The sequence below is a fragment of the Centruroides sculpturatus genome, unplaced genomic scaffold (assembly GCF_000671375.1).
Source record: "Centruroides sculpturatus isolate CEXI.00-Female unplaced genomic scaffold, Cexi_2.0 scaffold315, whole genome shotgun sequence".
Classification (NCBI taxonomy): domain Eukaryota; kingdom Metazoa; phylum Arthropoda; class Arachnida; order Scorpiones; family Buthidae; genus Centruroides; species Centruroides sculpturatus.
The window spans coordinates 380,031-402,197 of NW_019384544.1; the positions used below are offsets into that span (position 1 = coordinate 380,031).

General features: G+C 29.2%; 2 protein-coding genes across 2 annotated transcripts in view; both read right to left on the reverse strand.

Annotated features, from left to right (window-relative positions):
- Positions 1-22,167, reverse strand: part of LOC111623457 (gamma-tubulin complex component 6-like) — a 73,229-nt gene that overhangs the window by 47,769 nt on the left and 3,293 nt on the right. The window contains exons 4-7 of the mRNA XM_023366041.1: positions 8,733-8,854; positions 7,179-7,338; positions 3,582-3,720; positions 3,442-3,508 (exon numbers count right to left, since the gene is read on the reverse strand). Of these exons, the coding sequence (XP_023221809.1) occupies positions 3,442-3,508; positions 3,582-3,720; positions 7,179-7,338; positions 8,733-8,854 (488 nt within the window). The remainder of the gene's footprint in view (positions 1-3,441; positions 3,509-3,581; positions 3,721-7,178; positions 7,339-8,732; positions 8,855-22,167) is intronic.
- On the reverse strand, positions 1,874-20,789 carry LOC111623449 (gamma-tubulin complex component 6-like). The gene is made up of 7 exons (XM_023366035.1): positions 20,594-20,789; positions 14,798-14,846; positions 8,725-8,873; positions 8,448-8,655; positions 7,179-7,338; positions 3,582-3,720; positions 1,874-3,508 (listed from the first exon to the last, which is right to left on the reverse strand). Exons 1-7 carry the CDS (start codon positions 20,686-20,688, stop codon positions 3,433-3,435), a joined length of 876 nt encoding a protein of 291 aa, XP_023221803.1. The 5' UTR covers positions 20,689-20,789; the 3' UTR covers positions 1,874-3,432.

Consider the following 22,167-nt stretch of genomic DNA (forward strand, 5'->3'; position numbering starts at 1 on the left):
TTATACCTATTGATATAGTACCATTACAACTGCTGCCTACCTCATTTACATATTTGACTTGACCTATACCTCATGTGTTTACTGCTGGCAGCAACTTTAGTTCTACCAATTCTGTAATTACTATTAAGTATGAAATAAATTAGATTTATGATATATTTTTGGTTTGTTTCAAAGTTATTTTGGTTTCTTTATGGAAGTTCAAAAGTTACACGATAATAGCATTCTCCATGGAATGTGCTTTTTGAGATTTTTCCAGTTGGGAGTAAGAAGTTGCCCTAACTAAAACCCTAAAAATAAACATAACTAAACAAAACTAAGTAACTAAGAACAAGATAAAGTTGAGGTCCCCTCAACAATATACTCAAAGACATGACATATGGCTAAAGAAATAAACTTAATGCCAACAGATAATAGTAAGAACTTTAATTGACAGAAATATAATAACCAATTTCACAAAATTTTGCAAACACATTTTACATTGTGTGACTGTCAAAAATACTTGCAAAAAAGTACAGGCAAATTCAAAATTAGAACCCAAATATACAAACTTCCTGAAACACTTGAAAAAGAATATATTTTAAATTTACAGGATTTAAAAATCTAGATAAGAAACAAAATTATCATATTAATACTAACAATACTTTTTACATCATCATTAGTTATCCAAACCTACTATATCTAATGATATTTAACTGACTTACAGAGAGACACCAAATGATGCAGAAGTTCAAATGTGGGCTAATTACAAGATTCACAAGACAAAATGTTTAGCATCTCCCAAATAAATAACACATTAAGATCACTGCACTGATGAGTAAGCTAGCTTCTGACCATAAAAGCTCAGAATTATAATACAATACCTTTTTAACACTGGGATGATATTTTGCATATAAGATGAACCACAGATTTAGATCTGTGGTTCATCTTATATGCTAAATATCATCCCAGTGTTCAAATAATCTATTGGCTACAATTCTGCATGTAGCCCCTACATAAGAAAGATTAGAATTTACTGAATCATATCTAATGGGGATTTTATAAATTCCTGACTTCTCCAGCAAAGAATAATGGCAGAGACTACCATTATACAATATTCTACATAAAGATGTCCAGGATGTTTGAAGGGAAGAGAATATCCATACTTCCCAAACAAGCTAATGCAGTGACACATGTCTTGAATTTTAAATGGAAATGTGTGTAAACATCTTCATTAACAGATATATTGAAAATTGAGAATAATGATCACAAAACCCTAAAATTTTCTGTAAGGTATAACCTATTTTCCTAATTGTGGAAAATGCAATTAGGAAATCTTTTAACAGTAATTTCCAATACATGGAAATTACTGTTAAAAGATATATATATACCCTGATTATAGGTTCATTCAAATAGGATGTCCATAATGGGGAGGAAATATGTAAAAATTTTGTGACAGTGTGTGACAAGGTTTTAGTAGAATGATGATGTCCTAAAAATTCTCAAAAATTTTCATATTTGAAATAATTTTTTACCAAAATCATTATGCAGAAGTATTTTGATCAATAATCACATAGTAAGTTCTTGCTTATTTAAATAGTTGCACTTTAGTAGAGTAAGTTAATAGTTGGACTCTAGTAAGTTTAATTTGAATTGATAGTGACAACAATTTAACCTTTACAGATACAGATAGCACTGAAAGATATACCATACTAACTACTTTAGAATATATATAATATACTAACTTTAGTCTAGGAATTATCTAGTACAGTGTCATCAGATTCTTCTATGGTAAATTAGTGAATTTTTTTTATTGACCTAGTTTTAGGATTAGCCTTGACATGNCTAAGTGAACCATGGCTGCTGAACTGATTTATTACAGTTAAACTAAATCGCACTGTAAAATACTGTACAATCTATAGAATCAAGCAATAACCAACATATATGATCTGTAGTACAATGGTAAAAATGCATGAAATGAAAATAGTATTTTATAATATAGAATTATGAATAATAAGTATCATAATATAACACTATATAGAGTCTACATTTCAATATCCAATTTAGCTAAATATCTGTTTTCATTAATCTCATGTTTGTGAAATCCGAATAGCCCTGGGTCTAAATGATAATTTAAAATTAAAGCTTAAATTTTGTAGAAAAATATTCTTTCGTTTTGGTGAGAAAATAATGGTTTTCTACCGTGGGAAAGCAGCTAACAGAGCCACTTCCTTTGACGGTAGAAGAAGCATCCTTTGTTTTTCCCTTATCTGTTACAAAATCTCACCACCATGAGAACTGACGACCCCTCATTTATTCCCCTTTTCATCCGTTCACGTGGGTGAACGGATGAAAAGGGTAATAAATGTTGATTTGTCGCTGAAATAAGAACAGTATGTTGATTGGTCGCTGATTAAGAGATATAGTCGAAATTTAGCAGAATTCAAGGAGTTCGTCAATAGATCCCAGATGAGGAAGACGAAATCCATACAAGCTCCAGAAGACCAACGCCCATAGTCGTATCCTATCGAGTTAATATGGAGTTAGAAACATAGAAGATAAATTTTAACATTGCGCCTATCAAGCCCTCCCCTTTGATAGAAGTTGAGAACTTAGAAATGAAGTATATTCGACGAAAGGAAGATAAAGTCAACTAAGACAGGTTGTATGTTTATTAATGAATGCTGAGCTCTCTCTCTCAACATTGTATAAGTTAAGTGAGGCCGTTACTCTCTCGGCACGTCTAATTGGATTTATTTGCTGTAGACCTTCGTTTATCTCTGAATATCTAACCATTATTTTTCTTTTGTATAATCAAGTTTATTTTTAGTTATTAAATTTTCTTTATTTTTGTTAAAGAAATGTCTCGTGTTGACTCTCTGAATCAAATCTACGGCATAATCACACACGTGTTTATCCGCGTAACGAGAAGTAGATAAACTGGTGTCAATCCTGACGTAGATCTGAATCTCGCGATTTGGATCGATTACAAAAGCCCTCCTGGTCAAAATCTTGACATAGGATCAGATCAAAAGATCCAAAACTAAGAGAACAGATTTCACTTAATCTACGGCATAATCACACACGTGTTTATCCGCGTAACGAGAAGTAGATAAACTGGTGTCAATCCTGACGTAGATCTGAATCTCGCGATTTGGATCGATTACAAAAGCCCTCCTGGTCAAAATCTTGACATAGGATCAGATCAAAAGATCCAAAACTAAGAGAACAGATTTCACTTAATCTGCGCCGAATAAGTGGTACCAACATCCTAATAGATAGATTGTACCCCCGGCTGATCTCACATGTTTTTCACGTTTTCACACCTGCTAACAGTAATGTGTTTTACATTCATGTGTTCGAACAAATAAATATACATCAAGTGCATTCTACTTGTAAAATCTTATTAAAAATACATTTTATGAACCAAAATAAATATCTTAAAATTAAAATTTTTTAACTAACCTGAGGAAAAAAGATTTGTGAATTAACATTAGATGAGCTTGAACATTTGCACAGTTTTGCAATATAGCTGAAATACAGTTTGAAATTTATAAAAATTATCAAAAAAATTACATTAGTATAAATTTATATAATCTTTGTACCTTAACTGTCTGAAGAGTTTTCCAAAAGTTTGATCTAATTGTAATACAGTAAAGTCATATTGTGATAAATAAAGTACCATAGCTTGATAATAATGAAGATATTGTTGTAATCCTCCTTTAAAAGCCTGCATTACTAAACCTACAAAACAAAATACCTAATTCATTATACACATAACATTTTACTATTGTATTGATTTCTTAATTATTTTTTCCTGCATTAACTTTTATTCATTCTGAACAAGAATAAATTCCTTTATATAAAAATTTAAAATAATTTATTTTTTTAAATACTGTGCAATAAAACAATATTTATTTATATATTTATTATATATAAACAAAATAAATAAATATAGATATGTAGAAGTACTTTAAAGATAATATGTTTGTAAATATAATTTACAACAAAACACTTGTATATAGTGGTAACAAAAACTATACAAACAACAAACAATAAAAATGTATGAAATAGCTATAATAATGTGCATAGACAAAATACTATTTACAACAAAATATGTTAAACTGCTTTAAGCATATTAGTGAGTTATAAAAAAGTCAAGGATTACATCCAAATTTGGTCTATGATCCAACATCCCTAGTAAATTCACATCACTCCCAAAATGCTGCATATGAACATTATTGAACTCATAGCATTCTATCAATAGTTGTTTAATGCTCAAAGCACAGTCACATACCTTGACACTGATTTAAGATATATGGAACCTAAATCAATGACTAATATATATTTTAAGAATAGTTAAAATCAGTTTGGTTTGTGATTTGGTAACCACAGAACAGCCACGTTATTATTTGCAATTCATTTACTCCATCAGAAATGACTAAATTGCAAATGGTGGCTTATGGCCATTTCAAATTGGTTTTTAACCATTCTTAAATATGTCAGTCAACTAAGATTTGAGCCACCTTGTATTTATCACTAATTATAAATATTTAAAATCAATATTAGAAATATTTAGTAAATAACATATTGACAGTTGTAAACAGAATTTCAAAATGACAAAGATTTTAAAATATATAATTATGATCTGCAGTTTACAGCATGAAATCAACACAGAAATATTGCAAATGATAGTAATGTAAAAATATCATTGAAATACTTATAATTTTAATAATATAATAAAGACACAAAACTCCATTCTTTTAAAAAATGAATAAACAAGCCAATATATAAACTGTATTTAAAACTATTGTTTTAATAATTTTGTTGAATTAATCAATGCATCTTTAATAGTGGGCAAAGTTGAAGGAATGCTAATGTTTTCGATCCATCGATGGGCTATCTTTGTGTTGTATACGGATGGACAAAAGTGAAGTGCCAGCTCTAGTTAGGAAGAAAAATGGGATAGAGAAAATAATCTAGAGAAGATGTACTATGAAATCAGCAGCTGAAAAAAACTGAGAAGAGATTGTCAGGCAGGAAAGAGGAACTACCTTGTTCCTGCTGTTTGAACAGACAGCAGGAACAAGGTAGTTCCTATAAATTTTACACTTCTACAATGTTGGCATAAGAGGAAAGAGACACTTCCAAAGAGTATGACCTTGTATCAATGTACAGCACTTCAGTACTGAGTTGTGCAAAAAAAGACAAAACTGCAGCATAGCCTTCTCTTTTAATATTGTCTTTATATAAGATAATATGTATTGTGTTCAAAAATTCCATTAAACTCTATATTGCACATATTTCCAATATTATAAATATATTGCTTATTTACAGAAATCAAAAACTTTTCATTTCAGAATTATTTTAAGCTTTCTTCAAGTCATCCTCAATTATTGCAAATTAGAGCAGGTGGTACTGAGTTTAATAGAATTTTTAAAAACACAACAACACACATTATCTAACTAGGCTGCAATTTGAAAAAATTGTACACCTATAAATTCCTACAGTCTGTCCACTGTCTTTCCTTAATCTCAAGAACAGAGTTAGATAGAAGAAAGATGAGAGCAGATATAGAAAACTTGGAAGCAAAAGGTCCCTATTAACTATACATGAACTTCTGATGCAAACCAGAAATCATGTTATTTCAATTCAAAAATTTTTCCCTGAAAGATATTAGATAGACAACTGGCACGACTATATTGTTAAAGAAAAAGTATGATGTACAGGGGCAAGCAACTACTAATTTGAGGTGGAGAGCATATATTTTAAATTAAAAAATATGATTAAAAATTGCAGCAAAGCATTGCAACAATGTCACAATAAATAATTGCTCATTCAATATATGTCTATTTAAACAATTATTAGATTGGATATTGTAACTATTATATACAGACTAATCACACACCACAAAAATCTTTATTAACTACTTCAAATCCTGGTATATATTTTGGCCTTTACAGTGGCTTCATTAGCCAATCTGTGATTTTTCTTAACAACTTAAGGACAATGTATATCTAGCTAATATATTTCCTAAAAAAAGAAAAACTTTCTCTCCAGTTTATCAACACTTTTCTGCAAAAATTGTAAGAATGCAGTCTGGGAATGGAGAAGAGCAAATTTCGAGTGAACCAGCAGAACAAATGAACTTTTATATATTAAAACTAAAAAAGAAATTAATGTTCAGGAAGGTGTTCATCTTTTGCTTAAACTATTATTTCAGGCAGATACATTCCTCTTTCTATGGATAATTAATGTAAAACACTATTTCTTGAAAGTGACATTAGTTAAGTGTTCACTAATGCAATTAATACATTTGTTCAGCTTGGTCAGAAAAAAAAACTTACTGCAACATCTCTTGGAATCTCCTAAGTGCATTCACAAATTCAATCTTTTCAATCATTGATACTGGCCAAATATTGCTTATAAACTTTTTATTTCATATATCAGCCCAGAAATGAAAGTTCTGTTTGTTCACAAATCCAGACATATGGAAGTGGGCTTCATCTGACATCAGTAACCTATTTACAGTGTATTCACAATTCTCAGTAACTACAAAAGCTCACAAAACTAAAGTCGCAGTCTTTTATCCCATTCACTAAGCTCTGGGCAACTTGGATCTTGTACAGACGGTAATGAAGATTGTGCAAATGCCATCTGCCATACCAAGTGCAATAGCTTGCCTGTGAGCTGCCTGTGCAAAACTATGCCAAATAACATTTTTCATGATGTACTTACTGAACAGAGACATCATGAAAACTTGCTATCTTTTATACTTTTTTCTTGATGCCATTTTGACAACCAGAGTAACAGAGAGTACAACTAGGGTGATCATGTTGCCCAAACTGGAGTCAAAAACTGCACTGTGTAGCTGTAATAAGACTCTGTCTTATAATGTCTTTGTAAACATCTCAACTGCCACAATGTATTGTTACACTGACCAACAGTCCATCTCAACTGAATTCAAAAGCACAGTGAAAGTAATAGTGGCTAGCATTATAGCTACACCTTTGAATTATAGCTCTTAGGTAACTTGAGAATTAAATTTTAAAAACTTACTGCATCCTGTATAAGTAACAAGAATACTTGGCACATACTTAGCATTACAACAATGTTTGAAAATTGTTCAACAGATGCAGAATTTCATTCATTTATAGCATAATTATATATTACATAAACACAAGAGAGTTCAAGAGAGTTACCTTTATTGTAGCATACATTTGAACTAATTTCAGTTGCAAATTTTTCTAATCGACAGTACTCGGTACCACTATCAACAAATCTTTCTAAAAGTTTAGCAGTACAACCTGGAGTCAAACCAGCTAAATGGATCCCAGCTTTAACAGTAAACATCATTTGTTCCTATAAAATAAAGATTAGCATTTATTATGAGAAAGTAGTTTGATACCATAAAAATAATTGAGTTCTTCAGAGTTTAGCATAAAGTTGCTATTGAAATATATAATTAAGTTTCTTTGTTACATTTATTTTTTTTTCATTATATTTAAATAATATTTAATCTTGAAATGTAGGTATTGTTTTAGCTTCTTATTAACAGAAATAACTTAGTAAATACAAAATATTAAAAAAGTTTGAATAAATGAAAAGAATGTGACCATTCAAAGTTATTTCTTTATATTTTCAGAACATTTACAACAAGACCATTTAATTTTCTGTACAGCTTTATAATTTCAGTGAAACATTGATACATATTCATTAAATTTTATAAGCATACAGAACAGTAATTAATTTGAACATTATTTATGTAATATTGAGTGAGAGTAAAATGTAACAACTGAGTGAGATACTGTGATAGTGTTCATCTTATAAACATTTCTTCTGTAAGAATTACCTAATTTAAACTGAATGATTATCAACTAGTTTATATAAAAGTACTTAGCTAAATATGACTGTAATGTATCAATGACCTACACAATCGTGTTGTGTTCAAAGAGGTTCAGTAAAGGCTTATAAAAGTGACTATTAACTAAAGATATAAAAAAATTTCAGTGAGTGTTATTTACCAGTTATATTACATAAGAAACCCAATTGAGATTTAATGAAAATAATTTTTTCTCTCAGAATATGTGCAAATTTTTATTAAATAAACTTTCTTTAATTTTAATTTATCTGCATAAAATAAGATGAAAGAATTGTTATATTGATGTCTGTTTATGCATTTGTAGAATGTATCCTTCATTTTTTAATATATTTCTATATTTATTTGGTCTTAATAAATATAGAATTATACTTTCTAATAACTATTACTTTTTAATATTCAGTATTATAGTTTTAGCTTACTAAAACTAAATCTAAAACTTGATTTTAGTCATTCAAATGAAGTTTTAGTATTAAAACCAAAAACTACACATTATACATATAGTAAATAAAATTGTGTATTCTAATTACATCCTTTAGTAATAATTTGCCAAGTTATTAAAACTGATATAAATGAAATTAAATAGCATTACCTTCATGTAAAGAAATGTTTTTGATGGAACCCCAATTAACAAGTAAAAAACATCTCTGATTAAAGATTTGTGTGTCACTGTGATAGTGGGAACAACTGAAAAAGTAGGATCCATTAGATATAATTCATAAAGATGAACTTGGTGAATCATTTCAGTTGCCCTTGGTCCTGCTTCAGTAATAAATGCTTTTTCTTTCATAATATTTGAACTATAAAAAATGTAGTTAAATAATTAATCTAAAAAATATCATGTATTATAAAAATCAAACTAAATATACCATCCAACAGTTTCCCAAGAGAAATAATCTCTCTGATCCGACTTAAGAGCAATCTCCCAGATATCATTGTAACAAGATAATCCAGAGTGAAAACTTAAGGGTGAATCTGTTTCATTAAATCCTTCATCTTCTGATAATATATTTAATTTCTAAATAAAAAAGTATAATAAAAAATTAAAATATATAATTTATATTTATGAACTACAAAAATTGTTAATTTATAATTTATTCAATCTTAAGTTAGGAATGATTTTCTACTTCTACTAAATAATAAATTTTTGGAAATAAAACTGATAAAATACACTTATTGACAAAAAAGTCCTATTATTGCAAAAAAACCGCAACTAATCTCAAACAGATATGTAAATGCTTACAGTTATGGTTCAATTGCAAGCTAGATAATGCCATTGGTGCCCTAAAATTACTACTCCAGTTTCTTATAAAGAGGTTTGTGGAGGCTCAGTATTAAAAATTTTTCATGTATTTGTTGTTTGAAGATCTTCAAATGCCAGGCATGCGTGTATAATGTATTAGTTTAGTTTAGTTTGTATTAGTATGTAATGTAGTAGTAATGTATCAGTTAAGTTAGTTCTATTGCAAAACAAGCCCCAGAGACTAAAGTCTACATCTGGGTCTGTAAGAGGGGTGGATCTGACCTCTCTGTGGCAAACCAAGATTTTAAAAAAAAATGTACACGGGGATTAATCAACAACAATGTAAAAGTTGACAGATTATTTAATAAAAAAAACAAGGATATTATAATGCTTATAAATACAAAAAAGTTCTTAAATATCACAATGTGCTAGCAAAAAATTAAACAATATATTAATCTTCAAAACTTCTGTGATTAATACAATCAATAATACAAAACCAGCAAATAGCAAAAATTAATATATATGTTTAACACAAGCAATTTTACACTTAGTCCTTGATTACCTTTTCTAATCTAGCAGTGCTAAACCTTTCCTCAACATCACACTTCCCATCTGACTATTTATACCTATTGATATAGTACCATTACAACTGCTGCCTACCTCATTTACATATTTGACTTGACCTATACCTCATGTGTTTACTGCTGGCAGCAACTTTAGTTCTACCAATTCTGTAATTACTATTAAGTATGAAATAAATTAGATTTATGATATATTTTTGGTTTGTTTCAAAGTTATTTTGGTTTCTTTATGGAAGTTCAAAAGTTACACGATAATAGCATTCTCCATGGAATGTGCTTTTTGAGATTTTTCCAGTTGGGAGTAAGAAGTTGCCCTAACTAAAACCCTAAAAATAAACATAACTAAACAAAACTAAGTAACTAAGAACAAGATAAAGTTGAGGTCCCCTCAACAATATACTCAAAGACATGACATATGGCTAAAGAAATAAACTTAATGCCAACAGATAATAGTAAGAACTTTAATTGACAGAAATATAATAACCAATTTCACAAAATTTTGCAAACACATTTTACATTGTGTGACTGTCAAAAATACTTGCAAAAAAGTACAGGCAAATTCAAAATTAGAACCCAAATATACAAACTTCCTGAAACACTTGAAAAAGAATATATTTTAAATTTACAGGATTTAAAAATCTAGATAAGAAACAAAATTATCATATTAATACTAACAATACTTTTTACATCATCATTAGTTATCCAAACCTACTATATCTAATGATATTTAACTGACTTACAGAGAGACACCAAATGATGCAGAAGTTCAAATGTGGGCTAATTACAAGATTCACAAGACAAAATGTTTAGCATCTCCCAAATAAATAACACATTAAGATCACTGCACTGATGAGTAAGCTAGCTTCTGACCATAAAAGCTCAGAATTATAATACAATACCTTTTTAACACTGGGATGATATTTTGCATATAAGATGAACCACAGATTTAGATCTGTGGTTCATCTTATATGCTAAATATCATCCCAGTGTTCAAATAATCTATTGGCTACAATTCTGCATGTAGCCCCTACATAAGAAAGATTAGAATTTACTGAATCATATCTAATGGGGATTTTATAAATTCCTGACTTCTCCAGCAAAGAATAATGGCAGAGACTACCATTATACAATATTCTACATAAAGATGTCCAGGATGTTTGAAGGGAAGAGAATATCCATACTTCCCAAACAAGCTAATGCAGTGACACATGTCTTGAATTTTAAATGGAAATGTGTGTAAACATCTTCATTAACAGATATATTGAAAATTGAGAATAATGATCACAAAACCCTAAAATTTTCTGTAAGGTATAACCTATTTTCCTAATTGTGGAAAATGCAATTAGGAAATCTTTTAACAGTAATTTCCAATACATGGAAATTACTGTTAAAAGATATATATATACCCTGATTATAGGTTCATTCAAATAGGATGTCCATAATGGGGAGGAAATATGTAAAAATTTTGTGACAGTGTGTGACAAGGTTTTAGTAGAATGATGATGTCCTAAAAATTCTCAAAAATTTTCATATTTGAAATAATTTTTTACCAAAATCATTATGCAGAAGTATTTTGATCAATAATCACATAGTAAGTTCTTGCTTATTTAAATAGTTGCACTTTAGTAGAGTAAGTTAATAGTTGGACTCTAGTAAGTTTAATTTGAATTGATAGTGACAACAATTTAACCTTTACAGATACAGATAGCACTGAAAGATATACCATACTAACTACTTTAGAATATATATAATATACTAACTTTAGTCTAGGAATTATCTAGTACAGTGTCATCAGATTCTTCTATGGTAAATTAGTGAATTTTTTTTATTGACCTAGTTTTAGGATTAGCCTTGACATGGCAGGAAATACGAAACAGAAATGCTTGATTTTAATATCAGGAGTAGATCAAGTGTAACATCAGTATAGGGGGATATCTAAAAATTGATGACAAAAAGTGATAGGGTGAATCCTGTCACTTTTGTCAGCAAGCTAAGTCTTAAGTCCAAAAGAACAAAATTGGTGACATCATATTTAATGATTCCTATTGTACTAATGGATTTGGATGTTTGCTTGTTTGATGCAACACAGATGATGTTCATGTTAATATTTATCCCAGCATTAGTTAGTCAATATGAATACATTTTGGTGTATTCTTCTTTCTTTTTTAATTTTATTAAGTTGTCAGTTATGTGGCAATTCTCTTATTTAACACGTTTACAACATCAGTACATAAACGTTTAGGCAGCTGTTGGGCGTTACGAGCCACAGGTGACTCGTAGTCTATTTTAATACAGGGCGGCACGAGTCACTCATGCCTCGTACTATTAAATTAATATATTTTATTGCATCTGATAAAATAATATTGATATATCAAGTATGATGTTTGTAGCATTATGTTATCAAAACATATGTACCGCCCCACTGAAAAACAAGCAATTATGTCTGTAGCCCTAACTAGACGTGTCCATACGAGTCACATGTGCCTCGTAATGTCATGAACGTGTTAAATTAATTTGAATGCTGCTACATTTAAATATATCCAAACACTGGCATTTCTTTGATGATTTTGGAATGGTTAAGTTAAAACTTGACAAAGAGCCATAAACTATCTCAAAAATGTTAGTTCAGCAGATTCAGAAGTTTTCAGCCAAATATTTAAAAACTTGTGTTATAAATTCATTAAATATAGCCAGTTGCCATTATACAATATTCTACATAAAGATGTCCAGGATGTTTGAAGGGAAGAGAATATCCATACTTCCCAAACAAGCTAATGCAGTGACACATGTCTTGAATTTTAAATGGAAATGTGTGTAAACATCTTCATTAACAGATATATTGAAAATTGAGAATAATGATCACAAAACCCTAAAATTTTCTGTAAGGTATAACCTATTTTCCTAATTGTGGAAAATGCAATTAGGAAATCTTTTAACAGTAATTTCCAATACATGGAAATTACTGTTAAAAGATATATATATACCCTGATTATAGGTTCATTCAAATAGGATGTCCATAATGGGGAGGAAATATGTAAAAATTTTGTGACAGTGTGTGACAAGGTTTTAGTAGAATGATGATGTCCTAAAAATTCTCAAAAATTTTCATATTTGAAATAATTTTTTACCAAAATCATTATGCAGAAGTATTTTGATCAATAATCACATAGTAAGTTCTTGCTTATTTAAATAGTTGCACTTTAGTAGAGTAAGTTAATAGTTGGACTCTAGTAAGTTTAATTTGAATTGATAGTGACAACAATTTAACCTTTACAGATACAGATAGCACTGAAAGATATACCATACTAACTACTTTAGAATATATATAATATACTAACTTTAGTCTAGGAATTATCTAGTACAGTGTCATCAGATTCTTCTATGGTAAATTAGTGAATTTTTTTTATTGACCTAGTTTTAGGATTAGCCTTGACATGGCAGGAAATACGAAACAGAAATGCTTGATTTTAATATCAGGAGTAGATCAAGTGTAACATCAGTATAGGGGGATATCTAAAAATTGATGACAAAAAGTGATAGGGTGAATCCTGTCACTTTTGTCAGCAAGCTAAGTCTTAAGTCCAAAAGAACAAAATTGGTGACATCATATTTAATGATTCCTATTGTACTAATGGATTTGGATGTTTGCTTGTTTGATGCAACACAGATGATGTTCATGTTAATATTTATCCCAGTATTAGTTAGTCAATATGAATACATTTTGGTGTATTCTTCTTTCTTTTTTATTTTATTAAGTTGTCAGTTATGTGGCAATTCTCTTATTTAGCACATTCACGGCATCAGTACATAAATGTTTAGGCAGCTGTTGGGCATTACGAGTCACAAGTGACTCGTAGTCTATTTTAATACAGGGCAGCACGAGTCACCCACGCTTCGTACTATTAAATTAATATATTATATTGCATCTGAAAAAATAATATTGATATATCAAGTATGATGTTTGTAGCATTATGTTATCAAAACACATGTGCCGCCCCAGTGAAAAACAAGCAATTATGTCTGTAGCCCTAACTAGACATGTCCATACGAGTCACATGTGCCTCGTAATGTCATGAACGTGTTAAATTAATTTGAATGCTGCTATATTTAAACATATCCAAACACTGGCATTTCTTTGATGATTTTGGAATGGTTAAGTTAAAACTTGACAAAGAGCCATAAACTATCTCAAAAATGTTAGTTCAGCAGATTCAGAAGTTTTCAGCCGAATATTTAAAAAGTTGTGTTATAAATTCATTAAATATAGCCAGTTGAAAATTTTTCATTGATCAATGGCAGATTTGGCCAAAGTATTCAGAAACCTTGTGTTGAAGATTGTAAGAATCAGATGCAAGTAAGATTTTCTAACATTCCGTCCTTTATGCATTCAATGACATCCAGGTAAGCAACTTTCTCCATCATTCATCTGCAGACAATACATAGAGCCCACACCAGGCATCAATCTGGGAAGCAATTAGTTATCACTCTCATACACGTATGGATGTTTGTGCAGGGTATACTGAATAACAATACAAGTATGTACAGTACATCAGTGACACATTGCCAGTCATTCTGCCGTTTTTGAGTGGAATTCCAAATGCAATGCCCATCCACACACCATCTGGACAACCAAACATGTTCTTCAGGCAGTGCACTATCTTTCTTGGACACCACATTCTTCAGACATGCTAGCACCCCAGCAGGAAATGACCATCTCTCAATTATATGTCCAAGTAGAGAGTGCATGAAATGCTATTTGCCAGCAAGATATCTAGCATTTGTAACCTTTCATAAGCTATATTTAAGAGTTGTATTGCTGCTCATGGAGGTTCAATACCTTATTAAAATCGGCCTTGTGTAAAATGTGATGTTCATTAAAAGATAAGATACACCTGTGTATCTTATCTTTTAATAGTAGAAATAGCTTGTTAAAAGACAGTGATAACATAAAATGTTATCACTGTCTTCTCTTAACAAGCTATTTCTACTATATAACTTCATTGATTAGGTTTTAGTTTTTAATGGTGTTCTTTTTTATTTTCTGCCAGTGCATTGTATATTTATTAAAATAGAATATAAAATTTTACTATAATCTCTATAATAAATATATTTATTTACCTCTTGTTTTTTCACTGTTGGCAAGGATACATTTTTCAATATTTCAGTTCTAAATTTTAAAAAAATTACAAGTTTTATTTTATTTATAAAATTATTACTTTTTAAGAATTCAATTGAAAATATTTGAATACAACAACAAGTTCTAACTAAAATCTTAAATACATTTCAATAAATGTAACAAATGATTGATTATCATTGCTAATATGTTCATACATTATTTTAAAAATGAAATATAACAAATTTTGACAACAAAATGCATAAGACATTTTAATAACAATGATTAAATTTAAACTATATTTGTAAATAAAGATATCTTAACAGGATTTAATACACAAGATGGTTATAATTAAAGTTGTGCAACTTTACTTATAACCATCCAAAAAAGTATTTTTATGTTACTTAAGAAATATTAATAAAAAAAAANAAAAATAAATATATAATTGAGTTGATAACATAATCAAACAAATCAAGGCAGCTTATTGGCAAGAAATTTGCAGCCGTCAATGCCAAACAATTGTTGTCATAGACTTCGGAAAGCTAAATGCTTGTAATGAAAGTCACGGGTGAAAGCCTGGGGCTGTTCACGCTACCAAGCTATCTCAAATCTGTGACATCATAACTGTGACTTATACCAACGTCCTATCTGTCTGTTTTTTCCATTATCACCAGGCTATGAATCACGTGATTGTAAAATGGGAAATCTATGATGGAAAAGTGACGAATCAAAAGTATCGTTAGGGCGTATTATGATGTATGCATAGGCATACGTGGACTAGAGCAATAGAGAAAAGAGAAAGGGAAGAGCAAAGTGCTTAAAAAGAAGGATAGGCAGGGTCAGACCCTCAGATGTGCAACGATTCTCAAATGAATAGGTGTGTACGTGAACTGATCTTTGTAATTATAAATTGTAAATACAAGTGACTAATATTAATTTTTTTTTATTTTGTGCATGTTATAAGTTATAAATGAATATAAACAAGCAACACCAACCCGATAACATTAAATCTAAATACCAAAATGATTAATTTACTGTGTTTTTGTTATTTCTTACTCCTTTTTTTAGGTATTCGGTATTTGGCTGAACAGTGATTAAATATTCGTTACATCACTAATCATAAGTAATGACACGTTTTTCTTATAAGTTTCAGCAGACTTTATTAACATAAAAAAGTAGTTGTTTAATCCAATATATAATGTTATTCATTAAATATGACATTTTTCCATCAATCTATAAGTTTTTGATGCCTTTCTTATAAAAATTCTCAGATTTTGATTNGTTGAAAATTTTTCATTGATCAATGGCAGATTTGGCCAAAGTATTCAGAAACCTTGTGTTGAAGATTGTAAGAATCAGATGCAAGTAAGATTTTCTAACATTCTGTCCTTTATGCATTCAATGACATCCAGGTAAGCAACTTTCTCCATCATTCATCTGCAGACAATACATAGAGCCCACACCAGGCATCAATCTGGGAAGCAATTAGTTATCACTCTCATACACGTATGGATGTTTGTGCAGGGTATACTGAATAACAATACAAGTATGTACAGTACATCAGTGACACATTGCCAGTCATTCTGCCGTTTTTGAGTGGAATTCCAAATGCAATGCCCATCCACACACCATCTGGACAACCAAACATGTTCTTCAGGCAGTGCACTATCTTTCTTGGACACCACATTCTTCAGACATGCTAGCACCCCAGCAGGAAATGACCATCTCTCAATTATATGTCCAAGTAGAGAGTGCATGAAATGCTATTTGCCAGCAAGATATCTAGCATTTGTAACCTTTCATAAGCTATATTTAAGAGTTGTATTGCTGCTCATGGAGGTTCAATACCTTATTAAAATCGGCCTTGTGTAAAATGTGATGTTCATTAAAAGATAAGATACACCTGTGTATCTTATCTTTTAATAGTAGAAATAGCTTGTTAAAAGACAGTGATAACATAAAATGTTATCACTGTCTTCTCTTAACAAGCTATTTCTACTATATAACTTCATTGATTAGGTTTTAGTTTTTAATGGTGTTCTTTTTTATTTTCTGCCAGTGCATTGTATATTTATTAAAATAGAATATAAAATTTTACTATAATCTCTATAATAAATATATTTATTTACCTCTTGTTTTTTCACTGTTGGCAAGGATACATTTTTCAATATTTCAGTAGGTAGTTCCTATAAATTTTACACTTCTACAATGTTGGCATAAGAGGAAAGAGACACTTCCAAAGAGTATGACCTTGTATCAATGTACAGCACTTCAGTACTGAGTTGTGCAAAAAAAGACAAAACTGCAGCATAGCCTTCTCTTTTAATATTGTCTTTATATAAGATAATATGTATTGTGTTCAAAAATTCCATTAAACTCTATATTGCACATATTTCCAATATTATAAATATATTGCTTATTTACAGAAATCAAAAACTTTTCATTTCAGAATTATTTTAAGCTTTCTTCAAGTCATCCTCAATTATTGCAAATTAGAGCAGGTGGTACTGAGTTTAATAGAATTTTTAAAAACACAACAACACACATTATCTAACTAGGCTGCAATTTGAAAAAATTGTACACCTATAAATTCCTACAGTCTGTCCACTGTCTTTCCTTAATCTCAAGAACAGAGTTAGATAGAAGAAAGATGAGAGCAGATATAGAAAACTTGGTAGCAAAAGGTTCCTATTAACTATACATGAACTTCTGATGCAAACCAGAAATCATGTTATTTCAATTCAAAAATTTTTCCCTGAAAGATATTAGATAGACAACTGGCACGACTATATTGTTAAAGAAAAAGTATGATGTACAGGGGCAAGCAACTACTAATTTGAGGTGGAGAGCATATATTTTAAATTAAAAAATATGATTAAAAATTGCAGCAAAGCATTGCAACAATGTCACAATAAATAATTGCTCATTCAATATATGTCTATTTAAACAATTATTAGATTGGATATTGTAACTATTATATACAGACTAATCACACACCACAAAAATCTTTATTAACTACTTCAAATCCTGGTATATATTTTGGCCTTTACAGTGGCTTCATTAGCCAATCTGTGATTTTTCTTAACAACTTAAGGACAATGTATATCTAGCTAATATATTTCCTAAAAAAAGAAAAACTTTCTCTCCAGTTTATCAACACTTTTCTGCAAAAATTGTAAGAATGCAGTCTGGGAATGGAGAAGAGCAAATTTCGAGTGAACCAGCAGAACAAATGAACTTTTATATATTAAAACTAAAAAAGAAATTAATGTTCAGGANTTTTTAAAAAAAATCTTCATTTGATTTTAATTCTAAGAAAAATATTTACTGTCTTTTCTAGAAAATTGCTCTTTTTAAAAAAATTTCTTAGAATTTGCATTTAAGGCTGCTACACACGCTTGAGTTAAATTTTAACATTTGGCTGTTTATAATATCTTATTTAAACATGTCTAAGTGGCAAGCAGCTAAACAAGAAATTGTAAATAAGCAACATAGTCTGTTCCATAAATAAACTAATAACGAAAAAAAATGTCTGTTTCTTATAAAACAGACATTTTTTTCCGTTATTAGTTTACTTACTTAACTCAATCAGACTTTATACTGTGATTGAAGCAGCCAGAAAAAATTTAATTCAAAGTTCAAATATTTATTTGTATAATTTTTCTTTGCATTTCTTCTGATTTCTTTTAATACACAAAATTGAAAAAGTTTAATAAAAAATAAAATTTGTGTGAAAAATATAAATTCAGTAAGTTTTGCTGATAAGTTACAATTATCCTTCCTGTCATTTATAAACTAAACTTTAAATATTTCATTTAAACACACCTTAATATATTAACTGATCTATCATATTATTTTTAATAGTTTTTGAAGTCTGGAATCAATCTTCCATTTTTCCACATGGATAGTATTGTTTTTTTTACCAAATTTTTTTGAAATATACTTGCTATAAAAAAACATGCAGAGAATCACACCTATACGCAAAATTTCCAGCAAAGAAATTTCTTTGCTGAAAATTTTGCGTATAGGTGTGATTCTCTGCATATATTGTTCCAGTTTACTTGTACAGTTGTTGTTTTTTGTTATAAAAACACAGAATTGAATGTATAGATATGCAATCTAGATGGTTCTGTTGTGAAAGATCATGTGAAATATCCCACACTTCTTTATCTTTCCTAGTTGATATAATTGCCCCATTACTGTTGATTGAACACTCAGTTTTTCTGCAATTTCTTGTGTACAGCTTGGGTCAGCTTCCACTACTGCAACAATTTCAGCATTTTCTAAACCAAAAGGTCTCTGTAAAAAAGCTCATCTTCAAGAGTTCAACTTCATTTCCATTCTTAAATTTTTTTAACCAGCACCGGTCCTTTGTGACATTTAAGGCTTCACTGCCACACATGCTACCTATATTGTTTTTTCCATAACTGTAGCGTTACTTTTTCTAAATTTGTATAACATTATAGACCTTAAATATTTTTTCAAGAAGCTCATTTTGATCCAAACTAATAGAGAGTTGTGGCCAAAGTTCAAACTTTAAACTTGTACGGAAGCAGAAGTACATGTTTGACATTTGAACTCCAAGTAAAACACATTGTGCCACACGTTCACGTCGCTCACTGATTCATGGGATATTGTTGAAAAATGGTGGAAACATTTAAGAACAATGAAGGTTACCACAAATATAAATAAACAAATTAAACTATTTTAAAATATTTACAGGATGTTTAATAATGCTAAATAATTATTTTTGACTTTGATTAGTGTTGTGTCTCCTACCGTACAATATAATAGTAGAACAATTCCAATGCATTTTGACTGTTCTCACAGCATACTTTTGTTGAGGGAAGTAGTGGCTTATATAAACCCAAAAGCAGCTCAGGAAATTAATTTTAGAAATTTACGAACATATTATGCTATTGATGGTAGAAGATGCTGTGAAACAACAAACCTACTTCTGCAAAATTATGATAAGCTGTTATGAACACAAATATATATAAATTCTACAGACACTTCACATCACTTGCAAAAAAGTTAAATAATTAAATAATTTCTGGATTAAAATCATCTATTTCTTTACAATGTTATTCATAAATGCTTAAATAATCATTATTTTAATAAAATACATCATAATTTTAACTAAACACAGAAAAGTGCAGATGTTTAAGCTGAACTTCTACTTGCTATACTCAACATTCCAAATGCCATTGTCAAACTTCTAGGATTACAAGATGGTGGCACTTGACATTCAATGTTCACATTTTAGAGATGAAAACTTCACCCACAACCTCTCTACTAACTTAATTTTTTAAAAAAATAATCAAAAACTATTATGAAAACCGTTATTACAACAATTACACAATTAATAAATTAGCTGATTGGTGTAGTACACAAATTATGCTATACTATGAAAACAATTCTTAGAAAAAAATTACTTATGATTCTACTCAATAAATATTTAGACATTAACAAATTATTTATCAAAATGATGACTGGTCATTTAAAGAAGTAATGTGGTAATAAGTTAAAAATTTCTTAATCTTCAGATTTAAAATAATGTAATGAAATAATGTAATTATTGTATGTAAAACAAGAAGTCATAGAAAGAAATCATAGTCTTAATCATTATCACTGAAAACTCATACAATTAAAGCTATTAATCTCCCAAATGATAAAATAAAAACTGAAACAGTTTAATGATCTTTTGCTTCTAGCATTTAATAGCTTATTTTAAAACACAATATTTATATCCAGTTTCTATTTATTAACTATTATAAAATGTTTAATAAATAATAACTTACTCATTAAAATATTTTTCTTTTAACTCTGGAATATCTAATGGCAGATCTAAAGTGCTCTTTGATGTAATCTTCTCTGGATGACATAGTGCACCCATAAATGGTTGTTTTTCATATTTACCAGATGAAAAACTCTGTAAAAATATAAAATATTTGAAAAATAATTTTTTTAAGTCGATGGCAAGCTAGCCAAGTAAATTCAACTATACAATATAAGTCTGAAAATGTATTGAAAAAAAATTGGAAATTTAATTAGTTATATGATAGTTGAATGACTCTTCTGCCATACAATTTTTAAGTATGTAACACTTCTACTCTCTCAAACAAAAATATAAGACTGTTTCTTTGCAACCAATGAGAAGGTGTATAGAAGATGCGTGATCTTTATTTGAAGTAAACATGATAGACTGAAATTTTATTTAGGATAATGATAAAGTTATGTGCTTGATTGATAAAATATAAAATCTATACAACATTAATTTTTAAGAATATCAGGATAAAATAAATAAGAAAACATATATACAGCTAAGATCATTTTTGTATATAGACCTGTAGTGTGTGCTGTATACAGTATAGTAATTTTGATAATAAATAAGAAAATAACATAAAATATAAAACTGAGATGGCTACACTTTTCAGCTTTTTCTAAAGTAAATGAAACCTAACAGGAGGTATTTTAACTTAAAGTTTATATACCTATTATATGATGGCGGCAGGTGATGAGTCATGTCATCACATCAGGAGCTAAAATTCATGTTTCCAAATGAAAGGGAATTTCTCGTCATTCCCATAAGAGGACAACAGAGATTTTGGGGTGCTTGTAAAAATGTATGTCCCATTTCTGTTATCAACATTATGTTCTGTTTATAGTCAAAAAAGGTTTATTTATATATTTTGTGGTGTTAGCAGCTATAATGACCAATCCATGTTCCCTTAATCTCACTTCTCCAAATATTCCACAACTAGTTAAGTTATATCTTACTTGATAGCAATAGTAAGAATATTAAGTAACTAATAATTAATAGTAAAATTATATAATGTTATTATGTAATATAATATTTTAGTATTTTTCATTTTTGTTTGTTAATTTTAGTGCTAATAAAATAAATTTTTCATTAGGAAAAATTTTGTTCCAAAATTTTGCTTGAATTTCATTTAGCATATACATTTTTCTGCTACAACTCATCTATTCTATAAAATTGTTTAAATACATGAATTTACAAATTAGATACAGCATTACTTCTTTATAACCTATAAAATACATAAAGCAGCACTAATACATAAAGCAGTATGCTATAAAATTTTAAAAAAAGCTTAAAACTTTAATATTTTACAAAATATACTACATATGTGTTTTAAAATGTTAAGATATTATACAATCATTTTGTGAATATTTTATTTTGTGTATAGATAACACTCAAAAAAGTAGGAAGTTTCAGCACTAAGTGTGCCTTTTTTTTTCTTTAATGTATTAATCATTCCACCTATAATTTTAAAAAAATTGCAGATGAACTATGCTCCATTAGCAGCATTTCATTAAATTTTAAAGAAAGCAGAACAAAAAACTAAAAATATTT